The following is a 26,336-nucleotide window of genomic DNA, read 5'->3' on the forward strand; positions in this document are numbered from 1 at the left end:
GTGCACGAACTTTTATTTTTAGAGGGGACTTTTATTTTATTATTTTTCTTTTTTACATTTTTCTTTTTAAGAAAAATCAATATAGTGATTTATATGTTATTATAATTGTTATTATTTAATTCAGAAAATACAATACATAATACAGATATATAATATGTATATATTTTTTTCACTTTAATATCAAAGTTCTTCTTCTTTAAAAAAAAAAAGGTGCGTTTTTGTGCTAACTAAATTTTACACCGCATATGCGGAAAATACATCCGTATTTTTTAATCTTTTCTAATGATACTTAATGATATTATTATAATTATCATTACTTATAATTACAAATATTTTATCTAATATATATATATATATATATATATATATATATATATATATATATATATATATATATATATATATATATATATATATATATATTTCCAGAAATCCAAGGTCATGTTATTTGTTCATTCCAAAAACCTAAAAAAAGGTTTTTAAAGTAATTTATCTATTTCATTAATAATTTAGTTATAATGTAATTTAATTAACCTAATCTAATTATTTTTACGTATTTAAGTATTAGTACTTTTCCCTGATTGTTATATGATTGTTATATTATTTAAATATAATAAACATTTATGTGCTGTTCTTGTTGCTATGGTAACGCAGTGTTGTGCTGTGGCTGTGATGGAGCTGACGGGCAGTAGTTACTCCGGCTCTTACAGAGAGGGGAGGTAAAATCAGCATTATTCAGCCTTTAGTCTGTTTATTAACCAGCTTTTAATGATTTTACATAAACGTACGTGATCTAACGACTCGTTTGAGGATTTCGTGAAACTGAAACGAGTTTTAAAACTAATAAAAAGAAACAGGGATTAGGCCTAGTCTTGTACCACCCAGCGTTTTAAATGGAGGAAACGCAGCTGAATGACAACTTTATAAGATACATAGTAAAAATGTTCCAGGAACGTTCTGAAAACGTGTGACATAATAATGCTTTGCATCATAACGTTAGTAAAACGTTTCTCACATAGATTCCCCAGCTAGACGGATGCTAACGTTATCAAAACGATAAAAGTAACATTTAAAAATAAAATAAAATAAAACACTGACACAATTGACTGAGAACGTTATAAGAATGTTTAGGAACGTGTGACATAATAATAAAGTAAAATATTTTAAACGAAAAAATAAAACATTGACACAGCTGACGTTGCAGCGACGTTACCTGAAGTTTAAAAAATGTTAAATAAAAAGAACATTTTTAAGAACATTTAAAAGAAAATTGACCGATTAAATATTCTAAGAGTGTTCTGTAACATCCATAAAACGTTCTACTAACCAAAAATACAAATACTAAGCATTATTTTTGTTCAGGAAACACACCTAACTCCAAGTATTCCTGTTTATGATTATGTTTATTACTGTACTAGGAATCATGTCATGTCATGACTAGATAATTTTATAGTAATATTAAATACACAAATATTAAATAATTAATATGTGTAAATAATAATCATTATTATAATAATAATTTCAAATTAGAAAAAAAAATCGAACACCAAGGTGCTTATATTTTTTGGTTGCCAAATATTTGTGAATTCCTTATCATCGGTTGTTAATATGTTTACACTTAGTGCTGATTTAGGACAACAATTAAACACAGCAATTAAAGACAGCAAGTATCTTTATTGTTCGGACACCCAGGGGGTGTTTGTTCCACCATCTTACCTCCAGGGCAGAGAAAACTCTTAAAAATACTTTTATTTCCATACGTCTCGATGGACAGTGAGTTAAGGTAGGTAATTAATCCTAATATATGATCTATGGGTTTACTTAAAGTGAAGAGGAATTGACTACACACTGACTGCGGGTGTGAGAGGCTGGGGGTCTCACCAATCAGTAAAAAAAAGATTCATTATGTGTTGTGTTTTGTTAATTACTTGAATTTCAGAGGACCTCTGATACAGATTAGGTTTTGACAAAGCTCAATATTAAAGCCAGCTATGTTAAATAACCACTGAGAATTCTGGAATATTTAGGAATTGTGGATATTCTGATGGTAAATGTTGTTCCTGTGTTGTTAAGGATGGAGGGAGATGGAGTTTATACTTTCCCCACACAGAGTAGATATGAAGGAGAAATGAAAGATGGCATGTTTCACGGAAAAGGAGTTATGTACTTTCCCAATGGAGCCAAATATGAAGGAACATGGGAAAAGGGAATATGCAAACAGGTACTCAGATTTTATTTCTAATAAATTATATATTCAGCTACTTTAAATGCACACATATACAAACACAGCTTAAGTAGTCCCTGTAGAAAAGTATTACCAATAAATTGCGACCCTCCCTGGAGCAGAAAACTCTGGAGTCTCTTGTTAAAAAAGTGACATGTTGCTGGAATAAAATAGAAAAGTATACAGAGAATTTATTATTTGCCAACTAAAACTAAACTATATAATTAAACCATGGGTCCAACAGTGCCTTTAATGCTTAAAGGATTAATGAAACAGATATAATAATCTAATACTGGTGGAATATATACTCTTCCAGGGCCAGTATACCTTCTCTGATGGTCTGCAGTACCAGGAGAAAGACTGGAATTACTGTGATGGCTATGATCGACGCTTCTACAATGAGAGATGCCATGGACTTAAACCTGCAGGTAAAAATGTGCCGCTGTGCATTTAAACACAGTGTTTTTAATGGGACGTGAAGTGCAGACGTACATGTAGTAAACGTAGTCGAGGGACTGTAAGCAGTGAATGCTGTACATAATGTGCATGTACACAGCATGGAACAGCAGCAGAGACAGCGTTTGTTCATAGCTGTGGTAATTAGTGTTATTTGGCTAATATATCAGATTAAACTGCACCATATCAGTAGTTTTGCCCAAATAAAAGGAGTATATTTGACCTGCTACAGGGGGCGGACTTGTCCGGTGTGCCTAAAAATTCCTTTCTTATTTAGGATTCTACAGTGTCATTGCTGCAAAGCACAGAAATCTATTCAAGAAAAAATAGCTCCCATGTGGAGAATCCCAAGCTTGCTAAACATGAGTGAAGGAGTGAATGAGTAAGCAGCAGTACAAGCAGTAGACAGTAAGAATGTACATATGTACAGCTGTACACATGCATTTGTTGACAAGCTGAGAGATACAGAGGCAGCATCTGAGGTTAAAAAAGCATATGGACTGAAGTGGATTTTACAATTATATAAAATAATACAAAAATAACGCTTTTTTAGCTCCACCAAAGTTCCATAGTGCATTATCGGCATTCTGACCAGGAGTAGGAACAATACAGGTGCTATTTTTCCCCAATTAAAGTCAGTGGGGTATCAACATTGTTCTATATCTGCTATTTTAAGATATATTTGCTTCATTACATCACTTCATACATTAATTTATTAATTTAGGAGAATCTCAGCTGACTAACGATGACCCTCCGCTCATTATTCCTGATGGCTGCTATGACTGTGGAGACGGATTCTACAATCCTGACAGCAGAGTCGTCACTGACTACGAGGGCAATTTCCTTAGGAATGCTGGTAAGAGATTTTAATGTAGTTCTAGACAGTAGTATTATATGGCGAAATCGACAATATGCATTTTTATGTAACGTAAGAGAACGGTATTCCGTACACAGTTTCGGTATTTTCCGCGTTTGAATGGATATTACGAAAATACCCGAGTTCAAATAGGCTGCAGTGATTGGCTAAACTATGGAATATCTACCTAGCAACCAAAATAAATTTTGATTGGTTACTTTTGGACCAATAGTTTTAAAGAAAACCCCGAAAAACTGACCTCAGTCCTGTCACCAGTGTGCATCAGTATTCTGCCAGCAAACAGGCAACGGTGTTCTGTACACCTCAGATTTCCACTCGTGGTTGCTGTATTTTGCAAAACTTCACCACCTTTAACATATGATCTTAGACTGACATAGAAGCTTAGTAAAGTGTTTGTCAAATGGATTTGATAAGTTGTCTATGAATTGAAAAACAATTGTGCTGAAGCTGCAGCACAAAATCTCAGCTGTCTATGAGTGGTGAAGTGGAGCTGGAGTAAGCTCGTTTTTAAAGTAAGTTATAAACAATGATTATTAATTCCTCAATCAAATATTTACAACAGATGCTGTTAGTTGGATGTTTAAAGTTGCATTTTGGGTGAAATGTGATGTTAAAAGTGGGTAAAACCTAACGTGAACTAGTTGATAAAGTTTTCCCCACCCCCTAGCCTCAACGTTGTTGGCCAGGTCAATTATAATTTACTGTGTGATCTACACATTTACATAAGACAGCCCGGGGGGAATGACTACACACTGACGGTGAGCATTAAAAGCTGAGCATGGTGATTAGAGCCAATGAAAAATAAGCTGCTAACTACAACAGACTAAATTAAAAATGTATAAGCTGCTTAAACTTAAAGATCTTGTTTGGTTGTACAGTACATGTGGCCACAATTGTTTATCAAACTCAAAGTAGTTGAGTTGTTGTTTGGGAATATCCATTTCTTTTATATAAAACAAACTTATACATAACTTATATCAAGCTAATTGTGGGTTCAGAGAGTGTGTAGAGAACTGTGTGTGTGCCAGTAGAATAGGACTTTTCTTGGAAAAGATTAACATAAACTACAGAAATTCATGCCAAGATGTTTTAAATTTTATGTCATGCTTATGCTTTATTCTTTGGTTTAATTAGTTGGTGGAAATATAATTTTATCGGTAGGACAAAATACTTTGAAGGCTCTAAGTGTTCCAGCTGTCTAAAGCATATTCACTATGATCGGGAGATCACTGCTTTGAATCCCGGTCATGCAGCTAGCACTCAGTTGCTGGAGCCCTGAGAGAGCACAGAGGCCTTGCTTTCTCTAGGTGGGTACAGTAGATGGCGCTCTCTCTTTCCCCTCATCACTCCTAGGGTGATGTAGATCAGCACAAGGCTGCGTCTGTGAGCTGATGTATCAGAAGCGAGTCGCTGCGCTTTCCTCCGAGTGTTAGCGCTGAGATGCTACTCGGCAATGCTACAGCATCAGCAGCAGTTCAAAAAGAGACGGAGTCTGACTTCACATGTGTCGGAGGAGGCATGTGCTAGTCTTCACCCTCCTGGTGTTTACTAGTGATAGGGGGAGTCCTAATGAATGTGTTGGGTAATTGGTCTCTTGAATTGGATAAAAAATGGGATAAAATTTTGAAAAAAAAAAATTCTTTATTTAGTTGTAAGGATGTGCCACTACAATATCGCAAAAACTTTTGAATATGGTGAACAATATTATACCCTGAAATATCATGCTATATCGTCCACCCCTAATTATCACATCAGGGTACTACTTTTTTTTACTGTTTTTAGCAAAAGAAAAATGTACTTATTTCCCTTTATATATCTAGTATTATCTACTAATCTACGATTTTATCATTTATTTTACTTTAATCCTGGATATATAGAGATATTTCAAGTGCATTATTACATATTAGTATCATGACATTTTGAGTTATTGACTTCTGTTTAAAAAAATCTGATAAAATACTTGTATTTTTTAATATCTCAGTTAGGGGTGTGCCATATCATATGATATTGTATGCAATAATACAATTTACTTTTCAGTTTTTTGTAGTAGTGTATTTTTTTTTAAATCAGTGTTTTGTCATATCACCAAGAGTATCGTTATCGCAAAAAATATCATAAAATATCATGATATTATTTTAGGGCCATATTATAATTGCCCACCCCTAATTTGTTGCATAGCTACTGTACATAGCAAACCTCAGTCTTTGAGTAAAAACATTATGCTAAATAAATGTTGCGTAATGTGAAAAATTGTTTACTTATTGTGATGCTATATTTTGACAATATCGCTTCTATATCAGCTCTAATTTGATGTGTGATCTCTGATAGAGAGTGACGGTGTGCTTGTGCAAACATTATTATGCATCTATTACCAGGGCTGTTATTTTAGGTCTGTGTACAGAGGTTGTTTCTTGGCCAGCGTTTCCCCACAACTTCCAGAAAGCTGCATCCCATTTCCTGATTCCCTCTCTGAAGCTGGAACATGTTCTGTGCAGCTTTTCAGAGGAACCGTTCTGAAGCAGCAACCTGAAACACGTGACAAGAGAAAGAGCATTAAAGTGGCATAAATAGATTAGCGTAAAAGCATGTAGAATTAGAGATCGGGCCGGCTGTGATGGTACGATAACTCGTCGGTAGGTCCTTTCTCTCAGCCAGAAATGCTTCCCCACTGCAGTCATTTGAGTTGCGTTTCCAAAAGGAAAATGCAAAACACATTTTTACTCCCATACAATGCCCAGTGCGGGGTCTGCGATTTGAAGTGAATTCGGTATGTCAGCCTTGCAGATAGGAATTCCGCTCGCCGTGCCAGGAGTCCGGGATCGGCACACCACCAGACAATGTCATGGATTAGGAAAGGTTGGGGATTAAATACGATACATACGTCTCTGCCTGGGTTTCACGTAAATGTGTGTGTGTACATAATACACAAAGGACATATTGTTATTACATCTGTACATTCATGGTAAAAGAAATGGTTGCAAAAGTAGTTATAAGTTTGCATCCAGAAAGGAAGCGTCTGATTGCAGTAATATTGTATTCGAAAATAAAAAAGTACAATAAATCATATAAAAATTTTTGATTTATATGGGGAACTCATATAGTTGGTCATATTTATTGAGCTAAAACTAGGCCTGTCACAAACTTATCATTCAATAATTGGACTTGACCTCAATAATTTTAATAATCTAATAAAATATCGTCCATTATGTTGCACTTACAAAATTTGCAAAACCTACATTTATTAGGAAAAATGTACTCCATCAACACAGTAACGAAGTAACGCCCCAGTGTGACTCAAGTTGCTTAACTTTAGGTTTTTTAACTTTTTGTGTTGCCTCAGCCTTCACTCGAAAGATATGCTGATGGTGAGAGGAAGGCTGAGGCAACACAAACCTAGGGTCTGGGTTATGCTAGTTCAACGCGGGCCAGCTGGGACAGACCGGGGTTGAACGTCATGGTGTGGGGGCAGACCCACGATTCCCCTTCCTCTGCACTTCGCACCTTTTGTGTAAAAGGGTGAATTCCTTTGTCATGATATTATGTTACTATTTTATTAGTACCAAATTAGTGGTCCAAAAATGGCCATTTTATAGCGTTTGACGCAATAATTTTTGGGACAAAATATTTTTTTTGTTGTTACAGTCCTAGCTACAATGCAACAAGTCAGACGTCTCAGTATGGAGTTGTAGAGGTTCCTTATGGTGTTCTGCAATAATCTATTCAATAATAACACAAAATTAATGCAGATTTTGCTGTAGGGATGGAGCATTGATAATGTTTTTTCTCGTGTTAATCAAGGATAGATCTGGTGATACGGCTTGAAATTGCATAGTTTTTCTAATTTGCAGGCAGGCTCTTGAGATGGCAGCAGTTTGTGGACGAGCACTGTCTTTTTAAAATAATGCTTGCACTGGAGTGTGCATCCAAAAAACATAGGGCATCCTGAAAATGTTCATTCAAGAATAGGTCTAACAATGCAGTTGGCAATGGTGTAGTCTCTGTAGTCTCTGTCTTCCAGGCAAGTTCTAACAATGGCAGCAGTATGTGGATGAGCATTGGCTTGTTGAAATCAAATTTTCATTCAAGGATAGGTCTAACAATGCAGTTGGTCATGACTAAGTATCTCTGTCTTGAGGGCAAGCTTTTCAAATAATAGCAGTATGTGGATGACCATTGTCTTGTTGGAATAGTGTTCTATGGTGCTACTCAGAAGAGGCGTGGACCTGTTTTTCTCTGTAAAGCTGCTTTGTGACAACTTCTGTTGTGAAAGGCTCTATAAAAATAAAATTGAATTGAATTGCTTTCAATAGGGTGTGCAAAAAAAACCAATGGGGCATCCCACAATTTTTCATTCAAGGATAGGTCTAACAATGCAGTCGTCCATGACTAAGTGTCTGTGTCTTTAGGGCAAGCTCTTAAATGATAGCAGGATAAGCATTGTCCTGTTAAAATAATTATTGTAAAACAAGGACATCCCACACTTTTTCATTCAAGGATAGTTATAACAATGCAGTTGACCATGGTGTGGTATCTGTGACATCTTCAAAGCAAGTTGTAACAAGGGCAGCGGTGTGTGGATAAGCATTTTCTTGTTTCAATAGCGCTTGCACTGGACTATGCATCCAAAAAACATAGGGCAGCCCACAAATTTTAATTGAAGGATAGAAATACAATGCCGTGGGCCATGGTGTAGCATCTTCAAGGCAGGCTCTTGAAAGCAATGTCTTGTTGGAATATTGTTCAGAAAAGAATGTTTTACTGGTTGCAGGATCATGTTAAAGTAACTTTGGGCTGTCAGAGTGCCTGTAATGAAGACCAAAGGTGAAAAAAATATTAATTGACTCAACTCAGTCAAGTTATCATTTTGTTTTGATTCTGTTAAGTTGTAAATATATAAAAGTTTTGTTCACACAACAATAGTTTAACTAAACAGTATTTGTCAGGTATTGTGGGCTTAAGGAATTTAGTTGATTTATTATGTAATAATATTCTCAACATAATTAGCATATTTTTATAGAACTGCCAATACTGACAGTAAAACACTGGGGCAGTATAGGAGTGAACTCTGTAAAGAGTGAACTCTATAGCTCAAAGCCAGCATACTGTGATCACGAGGAACACAGCATAAAGGTAACTTGCTCTTACAGCCTACAACACTAAGGCCTGATAATCAGCACATATATTACAACACACTAACACACCACTAGGATAAGGTTGCTTTGGCAACAGACACAAACACGAAGATAATAAGAAAGGGAGAGGCCACACCCAATATGCAAATATATGGTGCCAGGAGCCTCATGGGAAATCTGTATGAACCAACACTGATAAAAGAGCATTTAAACTGGTAGTATACAGTACTAAAAGTTTGTTAAAATCACATTTTTTCATTGGTTCAATAAGTATTTAAGTTTCCAGATTGCAGTTCTCTCAACTTTATATTCGTTCTTTTGATTAAAACCCAAAATCACTTTTTTAGAGTGCAAAAACTGTGCAAATTGTACTGAACCAAGTACATAAAGCAAAGGTATTTGTGTGTGTTTCCACAGACTTGCCAAGAAGCCTGTGTACAACATATGCAAGCAACATATGCTCCTAATAAAGCGTATCTTTTATGATTCTACATAAGGTAGTATTACACTGATTGAATACACTGACGTGCCTCGCCTTATATAGACCACCTCAATAAAAGAAAACATGATACTCATCATTTCTCCCTTTGATCTGCACGCATGTCCAGGTATATGTGTGTGTGTATATGTGTGTTTGTGTGTGTGTGTGTGTGTTGGATGGGTCTCTCTCTCTCTCTCTCTCTGATTTTCCATTTGTAATGACTTGGCAGCTAGCTGTGTTTTCCAGTGATGTGAGACGCATAGTTCGGTAAGCCCTGTCTGCTGTAACTACACGCAACACGAGACACATTACCAGCCTCCTATCGTCACACACTGACTCACAGCATTTACATCTAATTCATATCTGTGTTGTTACCATAACACAGAGAGACAGCGCATCCTGAGCAGATGTGTGTTAAACCTGTAGGGGGAATTATGGGCTTGGAGTCTGCATGCTGGGTTTTGAGCGTATTGGACGGAACCGTTCTGTTGCTGATAACTGAAATGGCAGTGAGTCAAATAAAAGGATGTGGTAACAGGTTACCTAATACATCCTCATAAAAATGAAGGTGTCAGACATTATTATACACTCATCTTCAAATAAAAGGTGCACCAAGAATGTGTGGCCCAGGTTTGTATGATGCCAGATCACCTTCAGCCTTCATTACAGAAACTCTGATAGCTCAAAGTTACGTTAACCTCTACATAGACCCTATGTCCTCATATGGGGACATTGCATTACTGCTTCTCTGCACCAGAACCTTGACCCTTTAGCCTCATATGGAGAGACACTGCCTGTACCATCAATCTGTTGATCACAATGAGAACACTGATTGAAAATAAGATTAAAGTTTTTACAGCCAGACCAGACAGATACATGGGCCAGGTAAAACCGATCTTCCATTTTTATGTTTGAAATTAGTTTCTGTCACAGTCCTGCTCCATGGACAGACTGAGGAGGTCTTTTGTCCCTCAGGCCATAAGACTATCTATCTATCTATCGATCTATCTATCTATCTATCTATCTATCTATCTATCTATCTATCTATCTATCTATCTATCTATCTATCTGTCTATTTTTATGAGTGTACTTTCTTATTGATAATTATATTGGGACATAAAAAAAAAAAAAACAATATGGAAGTTTTATGTTTTATTTATGAATCTGCTTCTTGTTCAGAGTTGTACAATAACACACACAACAAAAATTTTAAAAATAGTAAACCATATTCACAGGGAATTGACATGTATTAAAATGTATGTATATATTTGACTTTAAAGAGACTTTTTACTATTATTTATTAGCACAGTATAGGTTTTTGTTATTCTTTAAGCATGTGATACTGATGGACGGCAGTGGAGGTAAAGGGGGGGTAGTTGTGTCGTTGTTTGAGTGGCGTATCTGCAGTGCAGGTTTTGGGGTCGGTCTCCTCTGGGTCTCGGCCTCGGCGTCAGAAGGTGCGGCTCGGCGACACACTCTGTTATTTTTATCACTGAGAGGTGAAGGTCTATTTCTCAAACTGGGTGTGAAGATGGAATTTATTGGCAGTGGCTTCCCTCCAGGATGAGGGACAGTAGAGGAGGGAGAGCAGAGCGCGACCCTCCGGAGGAGAGGAGGAAAGAGGGGCAAGCGAGGAGCGGCGGAGGGATGGAGGGATGGAGGAGGGTGAAGAGGGGAGGATGACAGGAGGCAGCAGCCCAGGGAGCAGCGGTCTGGGCAGGGCAGGAAGGCCTGAGGAAATGCCCCGGCTGAGAGCCGGACGCTGCAGCGGGTCGGAGGAAACCCTGAGGAATCTCTACACACAGCAGCTCACGCCAGAGAGGGGTCAGATAGAATTTACTTAAAAGATACTTAAAAGTTACAGTTGAATTTACTTGAAAAATTTGAGAAAACCGGTTGCCTTAAAAAAGTTAAGTAATCGGTAATGAAAACTTAAGTTAGCATAACTTACAAAATCAAGTTATTACAACTAAAGGGGAAGTTGAGTTTACTTAACTTTTTTAAGGCAGCCAGTTAGCTCAATTTTTTAAGTAATTGGGAATGAAAACTTGAGTTAGTGTAAATTAAAACATCAAGTTCTTTTCCATTGGCTTCTGTCACAATCTATTTGCATACTGGGTGTGTCCAACAGTTTCTGACTTACACTCAGCATCAGTGTGTAGTGATTCCCCCTGGGCTACCTTAGAAATAAATCAAGTTCCCCTTTTAGTTGTAATAACTTGGGGCCCTATTTTAACAATGTAAAGTGCACTAGGTAATTGCGCTTTGCGCAGCTAGATTTAGGGGCGTGTCCTGTGTCTTTGGTATGTGAGGGCGCAAAAAATACGCCTTGAGCAGCTCCAACGGCGCAAACTATTCATGGGTGTGTTTGGGCGTAATGCGAAGTAAACCAATCAGTGTGTCTGTATCCATCCCCTTAATACACAGGTGCGCACTGACTTCTGTTCATTCCTATTTTAAGAGCACATAGGAAACTGACTGCGCGTCACGCTGTGAAGATACACCAGCAGCTCATATAAGAGTAATGTTATTTTATTCTCTATTCTGTTTATTGTTTATGTAAAAACTGGGTTTGCAACATTGAATATTAACCGAGCAATCAATTATTTACACTGGATAGGGACCCTCATTTACAGTTAGAAAGGGATTAAAAATATAAAAAAATAGAAATAAATACGGACATTTACTACAGACGAATAAAATATATACGTAAAAAAAGGAAAAATAGGACATTTTAAAAAGATCCTAAAAATTCACATAAAAAGTAAAGAATTTATATCTTATGAATCAAATTATAATAGCAGTGAAAGTAAAGAAAAATTATAAGAATGATAAGAAATTATCAAATTTATATCAATAAACTAATAACATGGAAGTCATGGGAAAATATTTATTTATAATATAATTATTAAAAAAAATAAAATAATAAAAATAATAATAAAAAATATATATATGTATATATAAAATATTAACTCATTAAAAAACTAAATTAAAACAATCACAGGCTTTCTGATAGTGTACAGAATAATATAAGTTTCAGTTCATGAAAACAGCTCACCAAACCTCAACCTCTCCTTTATATTTAACAGTATTTGAATAACTAACAGGTCCTTACTTGTTTTTATTTAACTGAACTGAGTTTTATATTACTTGTAGCCTCGCGCTGAATTCAGCTCTGCACTGTGAAAGAGAGAGAGAGAGAGAGAAAGAGAGAGAAAGAGAGAAAGTGAGAGAGAGAGAGAAAGAGAGAGAAAGAGAGAGAGAGGCGCAGCGCGTTTTGCCTGATTTCTCTTAATTAATTATCAGTAAATATGTAGCTATAGTGAGTTTTTCAACATAAAATGTACTATACTTGTCCGACTTTCTTTATTAAAACTTTTTTTTTAGAAGAGAGATGTTATTCTGCACGCAATGCCGCGCTCGTTCCGCCAAGCTCCGCTTTGTGTGCCTGCGATATTTTAGAGCGCTGGACTAGATTTTAATTAATAATTAATATATTTAATATTTTAATAAATTTGCCCTGGTGATAAGAAACGAATGCTAACATATATCTTTATATTTCTGTGTATTTTAAATGTTTTAAATTTTATATAATTGACAAAGACAATATGCTTTATTTTCAAGATATAAAAGTGAAATTAAGTCAAATGTGCTTAAATAGCAAAGTTAAATAAAAGAAATGTATGTTCAGTCAAAGTTCTTTTCTCTTTTAATTATTCATTAAAAAAACTGCAGCATTTGAGTGAGAATAAGCATCTGCTGAAATTCTTAAACAGCAGAATGCCTGTCTGCTATATTAAGTTATTTAGTCTGTGTACTGAACATAAATATAAATCCTTATAACTGACAGAAATAAATATAACTAATAATAATTTATAGTTACTGTGCAGATTTTTAAGTATATCTTTTTTTTATAGTTGATTGCTGAAAGCTCTGGATGAGGTGTATTTTTCTGTGGTAAGGAAGTGATGTTATGGGGTATTTTGGAGCACAGGGCACAGGGTGAATGTGATTCAGTTCTGGGTGTGCCCCACTGACTTATGAATTTCGACGTCCTTTCAGAGGATCTATCTCGCAAAGCTTTTTTCCGCCGCCAAAATATAAACACGCCAGAAATGTACCTGAACACACGTCATTTCCAGACCACCACGCCCATCGGCGTTAATATATTCCAAAAGTCCATTGCTATTTTAAGGATGCATGCGCAAGGCGTAAACACACTTCTAATACTGTTTTTTTTTATATGGTAAATGTATGGGAAAATACTAACATGTGAAGACGACGGAAAAGGCGTCGGGAAAGACAGGTAAAATACGGTAGTTTCTCGGGCCAAAACTGGCATGACTTTCACACATACACTTAAAAAAAATCATAAATTTGCTAAAAGAGGACTTTGGACAGTAATAGCTAAACAGGCAGGTGCTCCAACCCCCTAAAGGCCTCGGCATACTTCATGCGGAGATGACGTTTGCGTGGATTTAGCGAACAATGTGACGCAATTGCGGAGAAAATGAACAGCAGTGGATGTCACACAGGGGCTTTGTTTGCCGTGTTGTGCACATGGAAGCTGGGCGAACTCCACGGCCCGAACACACAACGCCACAACGACTGTTATTGGTCGTTAAAAAAAGAGGCGTGCCAAGAAAACAAAAATGGACGATTTCGAAGTGAGGCTCGCTGAGCAGGTACAGCGTTACCGTCACCTTTATGATTCCTCATTGAAAGATAGATACCGGATCTTGTCTAGACAGAGCGCAATGGGTGAAAGTTTTCCGATGGTCATGAAACTTAACTTTACCAATGTCACAGCACCCCGTGTGGTTGTGGAGCATACGAGACAGGCAAAGCAAAGCCACAGAAAGCATGCCAGCTCTAAAGCTCGTGAAAGCACGCTTGACTATGTGCAATGCTCACGAAATTCGTTTCGCTGGAAGTATGCCGAGGCCTTAAGCCCCTCCCTCTGCACGTGCCTGCACCTGAGTTCAGTGATTTGGATGGTTAAGCAAATAAATACGTTTGGTAATGTAGTGTAGGTGACCATATGATGTAAATCAGTTCATAGATATGAAATAATAACCCTTTGAGTATTTAGCAGATAACGACACATTTAAAGTATTTTTCTATCTATCTGAAATGAGAGGTGTTTTCCTGCTGCTATTAGAGGAAAGCCGGGCGATTGCTCCGGTTCCGCCCAGAGTTGAAAGGCTCGGTAACGTGAGAAGGGCTGCAGCCAAGATCCCGTCATTACACTGAGCGGGTGTAATAAGCCCGGCCTGGCCCAGTGCTCGGATTAGAGGGTTTAGGAGCTTCAAAGAGCGCCACGCATGGCGGCAAACCGCACCAAGCTGAGGCTGAGCTCTGATCGACATGCTTTCCTCTGGAGAACAGATCGCCTGTAGACAGACGGGCTCAGGTTTGATCCGTCAGACACGGCAGGCCATGTTCATCAAACATCACCGGACTTTAGGCCAGATGATTGTCGTCATTAGAACTCAAAAAGCCAAAACAGATCCTAGATTATCGCTCCTGCTCTGAGAACATCAAAAACTCTTACTTTCAGTGGATGGAGGGTCATTTGCTGTATGTTTCTTGCCCTATTTTTTAATTAAGTAAAAATATGAAGACTGGCAATGTTGTTTTTGTTTTATATTTTACCGAACCTCTGGAATATAATCAAGAGGACGATGAATGATCACAAGCCATCAAACCGAACCAAGCTGAACTGCTTGAATTTTTTTGCACCAGGAGTAAAGCAGCATAAAGTTATCCAAAAGCAGTGTGTAAGACTGGTGAAGGAGAACATGATTCCAAGATGTTATAAAAACTAGAATTATTCCACCAAATATTGATTTCTGAACTCTTAAAACTTTATGAATATGAACTTGTTTTCTTTGCATTATTTGAGGCCTGAAATCCCTGCATCTTTTTTTTTTGTTATTTCAGCCATTTCTCATTTTCTGCAAATAAATGCTCTAAATTACAATATTTTTATTTGGAATTTGGGAGAAATGTTGTCTGTAGTTTATAGAATAAAACAACAATGTTCATTTTACTCAAACATAAACCTATAAATAACAAAATCTGAGAAACTGATTCAGAAACTAAAGTAGTCTCTTATAGAACAGGTATTATCACAATAATACTGTAATATTTTCAGGATCTTTGTATTAATTAGGGTTTGATTTATATATTATGAAATCCTGTTTATAGCCTCCGTCTCCTCACTGCTTGGCAACCAGTAACCCCAGCTGTGGCCAGAACTTGTGCTGCTGTGCTGTTTGTCCAGGTTTCCTGCTTCTGGAGTAATTGTTCCTCTGAAACGTTCGAAAGGCTCTCATTGAAAACAGGCCGGAGAGAGTGAAAACAGGACCTGCCTCCACCCGAACCTCCACCCCCACCTCCACCTCCGCCCAGGGACGGGTCACGGCCCAAAGACACATTATCACTGATGTAACCAGCAGCAGCAGCAGCCGTCCACACTCAGACCGTGCTGAAAAACCCCTAATAAAGCTGTTTTAACACTGTTTTGGAGGTGGGGGACAATGTTAGTGATACATTTGAAAATAGGAAATTGGGTGTAAAGCTACATTATTTAATTTGATAATTTTCTTCCATTATTCCAATTTTCCAGTTTTGCTCTCAGTGATAAAATTTACGATTTCATAACAAAAATACAATAATATAATCTAAACTACTAAATGTTAATTAAATTAATTAATACAATTATTTTTTTTCTATTTTTTTTTCTTTTATCTTTCTGAAGTGGCTGAAGTAGTATCTAAATCAGTGTGAATCAGTATCTGAATTAGTATCTGAATCAGTATCTGAAGCAGTATATGAAGCAGTATCTGAATCAGTATCTGGTTTAGTGTCTGAATAAAGACCTGAATCAGTATCTGAAGCAGTACCTGAATCAGTGTATATATCAATGTATATATCTGTATCTGAATCAGTATCCAAATCAGTATCTGAATCAATGTCTGAATAAGTGTCTGAATCAGTATCTGGTTTAGTGTCTGAATCAAGGTATGAATCAGTATCTGCATCAGTGTTTTTATCAGTATGTGAATCAGTGTCTGAATCAGTATCTGCATCAGTGTTTGAATCAGTATCTGAATCAGTGTCTGAATCAGTATCTGCATCAGTATCTGAATCAGTGTCTGAATCAGTATCTGCATCAGTGTTTGAAGCAGTATCTGAATCAGTGGTTAAATTAGTATCTAAATCAATGTCTGAATCAGTGTCTGAATCAGTATCTGGTTTAGTGTCTGAGTCAAGGTATGAATCAGTATCTGCATCAGTGTTTTTATCAGTATCTGAATCAGTGTCTGAATCAGTATCTGCATCAGTGTTTGAATCAGTATCTGAATAAGTGTCTGAATCAGTATCTGCATCAGTATCTGAATCAGTGTCTGAATCAGTATCTGCATCAGTGTTTGAATCAGTATCTGAATCAGTGGTTAAATTAGTATCTAAATCAATGTCTGAATCAGTATCTGGTTTAGTGTCTGAATCAAGGTATGAATCAGTATCTGCATCAGTGTTTTTATCAGTATCTGAATCAGAGTCTGAATCAGTATCTGCATCAGTGTTTGAATCAGTATCTGAATCAGTGGTTAAATTAGTATCTAAATCAAAGGTTAAATCATCTGAATCAGTAGTTAAATTAGTATCTTGAATCAGTGGTTAAATCATTATCTGAATCATTATCTGAATCAGTGTCTGAATCAGTATCTTTATCAGTATCTGGTTTAGTATCTGAATCAAGGTCTGAATCAGTATCTGCATCAGTGTCTGAGTCACTATCTGAATTAAAGGTTAAATCAGTTTCTGAAACAGTATCTGAATCTGAATCAGTATCTGAATCAGTATCTTTATCAGTATCTGGTTTAGTTTCTGAATCAATGTCTGAATCAGTATCTGCATCAGTGTTTGAATCAGTATCTGAATTAATGGTTAAATCCGTTTCTGAAACAGTATCCGAATCTGAATCAGTGTTCACACTGTGAGCTGAAGGCCGTTAACGAGGGCTTGCTCTGTTTGGAAGGAAGCACTTTTCCTCTTGCTGTATTTTAGGGATTTAGATAAACACTTTTAACAAGGTGCCGTTAGAGCCGCCCCTCCGGCCGGCCAGCGGGCGAGGAAGGGATGAATTAATAAACGTCATGAACGAGGGATCAGCATTCAGCAGTAAAAAGACTGAAATCCAGACCCTGTTCACTCTCTGTAGAAGAAAAGGAGGCCCTGCTCTCTTTATTCACTCTATTCAGCTCACTCTGGAGTGGAAGTGCACAATCAATTACCAGTTCACTTACTTCCTGTTTTCCTTTTCTCACTTTTACCTCTTTCTATTTATTATTCCTTTTTTCTGTTTTTGAATTGTCTCTACTCTTGCTTTGTCTTACCTTTGCTTTCATGTAATTTCTGTTTTTCATCTTTTTTTACATTTCCTTTCTTTCCTTATTTCCATCATTTGTTGTTTCCCCAACTTTCATACTTTTTTTTACAGCTTTCTTTTTCTTCCCTTTGGTTTCCCCTTCTTGTTTCCTTTGTTTGTCATTTCCTCCTCTTTTTACTGTTTCCTTTCCTGTTTTTGTCCTTATCAACTCCTTTATCTTCCCTTTCTTCCTTTTGTTTTCCTTCTTGCTCTCTACTTTTCCTTCTTTCATTTCTTCCTGTTTCCTTTTTATCTTACATTGTTACTTTTACTTATCTTTTCTTTCTCCACTTTTCTTCTTTTTGGTTTCCTCTCCTTTTTTCTGCCTCTCTTGCCCTTTTCTTATCTTTTCTTAGTCTTTCTTCATCTTTCCTTTCGGTTTTGTCATTATTTCCTTTCATTTTTCCTTTTTCACTTGCATTAGGTTAATCATTTTTAATGTCCTTTCCTTTCTTGCTTCTCTCTTCCTATTTCACATCTTAGTTTTCCATCTCTACACAAGCCTTTAGTTTTCTTTCCTGCTGTCTTCTTCCAGATATCTCTTACTGTATGATTATTACATTCTTCTCCTTTTTCTTCCAGCGTTCTCTCTTGTTCTCCAGCGTTCTCTCTCTCTCTCTCTCTCTCTCTCTCTCTCTCTCTCTCTCTCTGTAAGTGTGCCTGAAGAACCCTGCAGGCTCTTTCCTCTGAGGGTGCTCTGAAGTGTGCAGAGGACGGGCGTATTTTACATCTTTCAGCAGGCCTCTCTCACACCGAGCTGCTGTGAGTCATCTGAATAGAAATTATATGGATTTGTGAATATGATAAGAGCTGATTTTCAGCCTGTCTGCGGCTCGTCTTATTTTTTTCTATATGCAGTATAAGGAGGACGCAGGGTCGTCCGTGCAGTACATGCAGTAAATGCGAGGCGTTTTTAATAATAATGCTGCATTCGCTTTCTTTTTTCTTTCTCTCTCTTTTTCTTTCTCTCTCTTTTTCTCTCAAGTGTGGAATGATCGCGTTCTTTTAGCACCTTCAGCACATTCAGGAGAAAGAAAGCACCATTGATATTGAAATTGCATGTCAGAAAGTGACTATTTAGAGGCCATTTTGAGTCCGTGTTAAACGCAGCCAATAAAAAACCAATCCAGGGTGCTTGAGGCTGCTGCCGCTGCCACCTGTGTGTGTCTGGTGGGGGGGTGTGTGATTGTATTAGCGATCAGGAGGCTCAAGAGGCCAATTTGGGCACAAATATGAAAATGTGTGAAATTTGCCGCCATTACCAAAGCGTAATTGCGACTCAAGTGCGTCTGTCCATTCAGGAACCAGTGGCCGAGCGCGCCGAGGCGTTTAATTGCTTTAAATAAATAAATATAATGCGCTTACATTTACGTTTGCTCACTGGACAATGGTGCAGTGGTATATTTACTGGTGCAATGTGTGGTGATGTCATTGTACTGTCAGTGTTTGTGTGTTGCTGTGTTGCATCTTTATTTAACTTTACTTCCTTTAATGGTGCGCATTCAAATAAAACGCAACACACCCGAAATTCCTGATTAGCGCTAGTCTCATCACGCCAAATAGCAACAGCTAAAAACTAGCAAAGAAGCAGCAGAGATGGACACGTACACAAGGCATGCGTGAGAGGCAGGTAGAAGTGGCTCGTTTTGGTGGGGGGGCATCTCGCAATTACCCACAATCAGCGCAAGAGGGGCTTAAGAACGCGCTCGCGACAATGGGGGGGTGGCTGGGGGGTGCGAGTGAAGTACATGCAGCTGCAGTGCTACGGCCACTGCTGCCCATAATTAGAGCCTCCTTAGAGAGTGAGCGCGAGAGAAAGAGAGAGAAAGGGTGAGAGTGTAAGTAAAAGAGAAATAAGGGCTTATATCGAGATATAAGAGAACTAAGTAAGCAAAAAAAAAGAGAAACTAAGAGAGAGAGAGAGATTTAAACAGTGAACAAGGAAAAAGCTGGAGGTCAGAGAGTACCAAAAAGAGAGAGAGAGAGAGAAAGTGGGGGGAAAAGAGAGAGAGTGAGAGAGAGAGAGAGAGAGAGAGAGAGTAAGCAAGCAAAAGTGCCACCAGGCTCAAGATGCATGAAGAAGAAGAAAAGGGAAAAAATGGGCGAGCGAGTGATTGGAGCTTCAAGTGGCTGAAAATGTTCCGAATCGGTGTCTTAATCCCTCACGTAAAAAATGTAAATTGCCTTTAACTGCATATGAATAATGCGAGAGCGTGAGAGTGCAGATTAAACTCCACTGACTGCAGCCTGAAGTGCAGCTTAAGCACTAAGCATTAACATACACATTAAAGATACTGCAGCCCTGTGGGAAGACATAGTACAGCATAAAGGCATAGTAATATATAAAGGCACATTTACTGCCATATTAATGCATACAGTAATATATTATGATACATGGTACTGCATCATGATGTATTGTACTGCATCATGATGTATTGTACTGCATTATGAGTTATAAGTCTTTATTTAGACACATAGTGCTGCATTTTTTATATGGTACTGTATTATGACGCACTTCTGTATTATGACACTGTAGTACATTATGACACATGATACTGTATACTGTAGGTCTCTGTATTGTGATATATTGTACTGTATTATGATACAAATTATTATACTGTATTATAATGCATGGTACTGTATTCTGACGCATGATACTCTATTATGTTGCATGGTATTTTGTTATGATACACATCAGGGTATTATGATGCATGGTACTGTATTATAACACATTGTACTGTATTATAACAAATGGTACTGAAATATAACACATGGTACTTAATTATGAGACATAGTACTGCATTTTGACATGTGGTACTGCATTATGACTCACAGTACTGTATTATGACACATGATACCGCCTCATGACATGTGGTACTGCATTATGTCAGGTGGTACTGCCTTATGTTGCATGGTACTGCCTAATGACACATGATACTGTCTCATGGTACTGTATTATGACACATGATACTGCCTCATGACATGTGGTACTGCATTATGACAGGTGGAACTGCCTTATGATACATGATACTACATTATAACTCATGGTACTCTACTATGACACACAGTAGGGTATTGTAATGCATGGCAGTGTATTATTACAGATGGCACTGCATTATAACGCATTATACTCTATTATGACACAGAGAAGGGTATTGTGATGCATGGTACTGCATTATGTCACACAGTACTGTGTTATAGCACATGATACTTTATTATGATATTGTGATGTATTGTTTGCAGATGATGAGGAGTGTGAGTGGATAGTGCAGACCTGTCGGAAGAGCTGGGATGAGTTTGTGGGCTGCTCCCTCAAAAAGATCAGCTCAGAGGACGGAGGAACCTTCACCCACAGGCCTGACCAATCTCATTCATAACTGACTGCACATATCGGCTATCGGCTATGTAAAGCACAAAATCTATGTACAAGAAAGATTACTTTAAGTCCAGTTCTACAATACACCCAAAGACAGTGGTACTAAATGTAAAATAATAAAACCACTTTCTTAGTTTAAAGTACATAAATTCACTCATTGAGGCATTTATTTTGGCTTTGCAACCAGCCAGTAAACTCATATCAGAATAAAATGTGACAAAATTATTAGCTTATGTCTGCTACAAACTGATCTGTTTTCACTGATGCACAGACTGAGAAAGTTTACATGCACTCTGATTACTGAGCTCAAACCCAGCTCTCTTTATCAGATTACTCAATCAGATATTTAGACCTTACTCATTAATTAGATTTAGATCGATTAGATTTAGATTTAACTTTATCAATGCCACATCAGGGAAATGTACTTGTTACAGCAGCGCATTTTTTTTACCATATTGAAAAAGTAATGTAAACAGTAACCCAATGAACAATACACATTAGTATAAAAAAATACACAGATAAACAAGTAGAAGAAAAAGACACAAGAGCATAAAAACAAGAAAAACTATAAGTTATAAGCATATTGGATACACACCTATATATATATACGTATATATATATATATACGTATATATATAAACATACATATACACATACATACAAAATAACATATATACAAAATAAGAAACCACTTAAAAATAATGAATTTTTGCACCAGGAGTAAAGCATCATAAAGTTATCCAAAAGCAGTGTGTAAGACTGGTGGAGGAGAACATGATGCCAAGATGCATGAAAAAAACTGTGATTAAAAACCATTCCACCAAATATTGATTTCTGAACTCTTAAAACTTCATGAATATGAACTGTTTTTTTTCTTTGCATTATTTTAGGTCTGAAAGCTCTGCATCTTTTTTTTTTTTTTTTGCTATTTCAGGCATTTTTCATTTTCTGTGAATAAATGCTCTAAATAACAATTTTTTATTTGGAATTTGGGATATATGTTGTCTGTAGTTTATAGAATAAAACAACAATGTTTATTTTACTCAAAAATAAACCTATAAATAGCAAAATCAGGGAAACTGGTTTAGAAACTGAAAAGGTCTGTTAAGCTATATATATTCACGTATACATACACACACATAATCTAATCAGAAATCAGAGTATGGTGTTTACATAAATACTGAAATTGAATAATCTAATAACTGTAGTAATATTTGTATAACGTACTGGATGACTTTAAATACAGGTCAGCCAAACAGATTTTAGAACCAATGCCATTCATTTAATATTAGATGATTTTCCAGTGGTTCTTTACTGTAGACAGTCTATTTATATAGACAAATCCAGCCCTGTTGTGTGTGTATGTGGATGTGTGTGTGTGTATAGTCTGTGTGTCAGCGTGTCCTCTGTAACTGGACCCTGGACGGAGATCAGTCCGGTGATGCAGACTGACACACACTTCCTGTGTGTGATGGTGCTGGAATCAGTGATTGAGTCATTACTGCACACACTGACCCGTGAAGAGCCTGGCAGCTCCGCCATCGGCCTGTGATTGCTTCCTGCTATATACGCTGTACACACACACACACACACACACACACACACATAACACACACACACATTAAACACACACACATTACACACACACACACCAACCCATAAAACCTAAATATACTGAAAACCCAAATAAAGCAGGAAGATATACTGCCTAACACCAGCGCTTTCTCCTATCAGAGCTTGAGTTATACACTCACATATTAATGTATAAGATAATAAACACATATATAGAGTCTGTATCTGAGCTCTCGCCACACAGATCAGACTGGTTTCCATTTAATTCAGGTTAAATTAGTGTGTAAATGTCTGATGAGCTGTGGGCTTCAGTTCCTATATAAAGGAAATTTGTCTTTCTTTGGGTCCTCTTCTTAAAAAATAGATATCGCTGCTGTCACCGAAAACTACTTATCTTTAAAACAAAGCAACCTTTTCTTACAGAAAAAAAAAAAAAACCTTCATAACTTTCAGGGAAATTTATTATATGCTCAGTCGTATTGCATTGCTATTCAGAAGGAAGATATACAGTATGTATACAGTATACAGAATAAATGATTAAACACACATTTAGATTGATATGAGTTCAGAAATCAATATTTGGTGGAATAACCCTGGTTTTTAATCACATTTTTTTCATGCATCTTGGCATCATGTTCTCCTCCACCAGTCTTACACACTGCTTTTGGATAACTTTATTACGGCACTTCTGATGCAAAAATTCAAGCAGTTCAGTTTGGTTTGATGGCTTGTGATCATCCACCTTACTCTTGAATATCTTCCAGAGGTTTAAAATTGGGGACAATCAAAGAAACTCAGCATGTAGAGAGTTGTAGAGGTTCCTAATGGTGTCCTACAATAATCCATTCCATACAACTCAAAAATTCACACTCAGTTCTTGCAGATTTTGCAGTAGGGGTGTGCGTGTTGATAGCAGGTCCAAAAGCATCCCCCATTTTTTTATAATCAGGAATAGATCTGACGATACAGCTGGACGTGGAATAGTATCTGTAGTGTCCTTTAAAGGAAGATGGATTTGCCTCCATATGTGTGTGTAAAGAATGTGTGTGTATACGCACTGAGGCCATGACTAAGATGGGATTGGATGGCTGACTGTTGACTCTTGACAGATCCTGTGTTTACCTACACCAAGATATATAGAAACACGCAAATAATTTACCTGAAAACACGTCACTTCCAGACCACCACGTCCATCAGTGTAGATATATTCCTAAACTCTAAACAATGTTATTTTAACAGCGCAGACATAAGGCATGAAAATATACTGTTGACGGGGTGTAAGATAACAATGAGCATTGTGACGCACCTTGCACAGGGTGATCGTTAAGGACCTGGTATGACTATCCACTTTTAAGTTCCATTCTTGTAGGTTGATTCCTTCTGGGTTTAACTTTTTTTCTGATGAGTGTAAAAACATTTTGGACCATTCCCAACCAACCAACTAAACATTTTTCGTTAGTAAAACGTTTTCTGAATGTCTGAATGAAAAATTATTGTTCTTAAGACGTTCAATCTGTCAGGTTTTATGGATGTCCTTGGAGTGTTTTTATCTAACATTTATTCTGGTTACATTCTGGTAACGTCGCTGCCACATCATTTCAGATCAAAGTTCTAATTTTTAGTTTTGGGAGTGCTACTTTTTTAACATATGTAATAATGTTGTGATGCAAACTGTTACATTGTAACACATTTTTAGAATGTTTCTGGAACATAATTTCTCTAATGCTACAGGCTAACCTTCCTGGAACCTTTTTAAAACGTTGCTTAATGTTCTTATAATGTGGTTTATTAGCTGGGTTTCTAAATAAAATAAAAAAAAAATATAAAAAAACAGCTGCCAGATTCATATTCTAAATAAAAGGTGAAAACGTACAATGATTTTGTCATAACAAAAGTGAAAAGTGACGAAAAATCACTTTTGTCAGCCAAAAAAAAATATAATAGACTCAAATAAACAACCTTTTTCTTCATTTTTTCATTTATGTATTTATTTATTTCATTTTCTTACAAAACAAACAACGCGACATGGGGAAAAAGTGCTTTACAGGGTAATATCTTTTTCAATAAATACAAGAGGCCTCGTCCCCCCCCCCCCCCCCCCCCCAAACACTCAAAACACAGGAGTCTAATCAGCAACACTGAAAACACACGTCCAGTTTCTTACAGGACCCATTTTTAAACAGTCCGTCCTGCGTTTTCTGTCCCACGGCTGTCCTGTTAAGCTTCTCCACTGAGGGGGCAGAGACACAGGCTACAGGACGCACAGAAATCAGCAAAAAACAGAAAACACACACACACACACACACACTCTGATCCCACGTAATGCTGTAACGTCACCGATTAAATAAAAAATACATGTACAATTCTTCTTCTTTACATGTAGTCGTCTATGATTTTCTGTATTCTCTCTCTCTCTTTATCTCTCTCTCTCTTCTTCTCTCTCTCTCTCTCTCCTTCAGTCTGTCTTTAGTCACCTAGTTCAATCTCTCCTTCTATTTACAGAAAAAAAAAGAAAAATGCTTGAGGAATTATTAATAAACGCTGTTATAAAACATTAAATATTTTCAACATAAAATCAACAATAAATTGGAGATTTATTTTTTTAAATCATCAAAATTTCTTTACTATATTCTAATTGTAGCTGTAATTATACATTTTGGCACAATTGATATTAAATATTTTGATTGTAATATCAGTGAATTAAAGTAAATTAAATGATTGTTTCTAGACTGAAGCAGAAATTCAGAAAAAAAATGTGTTTTAATGGTTAAAAAAAATAAACAGTAACAATATAGTAGTGATGTCTGATTTAACTCTTTAAATGGCATGTTTAAAAAGAACTATTTGGATATTAATCTTAATAATAGTTTTATATTAATGCTTTAATGGGTCCCTCAATGTTTAAAGGGTTGAAAAATGTTTTGTGAGGGATAATATTATGTGATCGGTTTAAGTGGGTTGTCTTATAAAGATTACTGATGATAGAAATTCGAATTATCCAATTTATTGTGGCATATTTGAAAATAGAAATGTATTTTGTAATGTAATTGTTATTCTAACCTGTAAAGTTTTGTTGTCTTGTGCAACAATTTGTTTGACTGTTTATCAAATAAAATATTTTGTAGTGGAATTGTAATTTTTGAGACAATTAAAATTACATGTTAATGAATCAATGAATCAATTGTTAATGAATCAATTAATTGATTCTCTTTAGATTGAAGCAATAATTTGACGTAAAAATTTAAATATGCTACTTTTCCATTCTAAGTTGTACAAGAAATAAGCAGTATTTTTATTTCTTATAATATTTAAAAAAAAAACAATTTTCTCCTCAATTTACAAGGCCAATTACCCAAACCACTGCCTGCTGGACCAATCGGAGCCCCATAAATAAGCAGTATTATTATTCAAATTCATTTTTTAGTACATTTTTAGTTAAATCAACTGTTTCAACACTTTTAACATCTTAAATTGCATTTATTTTTTCCAATAGTATAATTACTCATTAATCTTAGTTCTAATTATTATTTATTTGGTCAATACTGTTACAATTTTTTAATTCTGCTCTCTAAAAGTTTAAAGTATGTATGTATGTATATATATATATATATATATATATATATATATATATATATATATATATATATATACATACATACATACTTTAAACTATATATATATATATATATATATATATATATATATATATATATATATATATATATATATATATATATATCATTGCTGTCCAATAAAAAAACATGTATCTCCATTTAAAATA

General features: G+C 36.2%; 1 protein-coding gene across 1 annotated transcript; it reads left to right on the plus strand.

Moving 5' to 3' along the window:
• The first annotated feature begins 640 nt into the window (after positions 1 to 640).
• On the plus strand, positions 641 to 22,918 carry morn5 (MORN repeat containing 5). The gene is given in 6 exon segments (XM_022680959.2): positions 641 to 719; positions 2,074 to 2,221; positions 2,541 to 2,652; positions 3,405 to 3,536; positions 20,851 to 20,951; positions 20,953 to 22,918. Coding segments are annotated over 6 exon segments (606 nt in total). The 5' UTR covers positions 641 to 642; the 3' UTR covers positions 20,989 to 22,918.
• The last annotated feature ends 3,418 nt before the right edge of the window (positions 22,919 to 26,336 follow it).

The sequence above is a fragment of the Astyanax mexicanus genome, chromosome 20 (assembly GCF_023375975.1).
Source record: "Astyanax mexicanus isolate ESR-SI-001 chromosome 20, AstMex3_surface, whole genome shotgun sequence".
Taxonomy (NCBI): Eukaryota; Metazoa; Chordata; class Actinopteri; order Characiformes; family Acestrorhamphidae; genus Astyanax; species Astyanax mexicanus.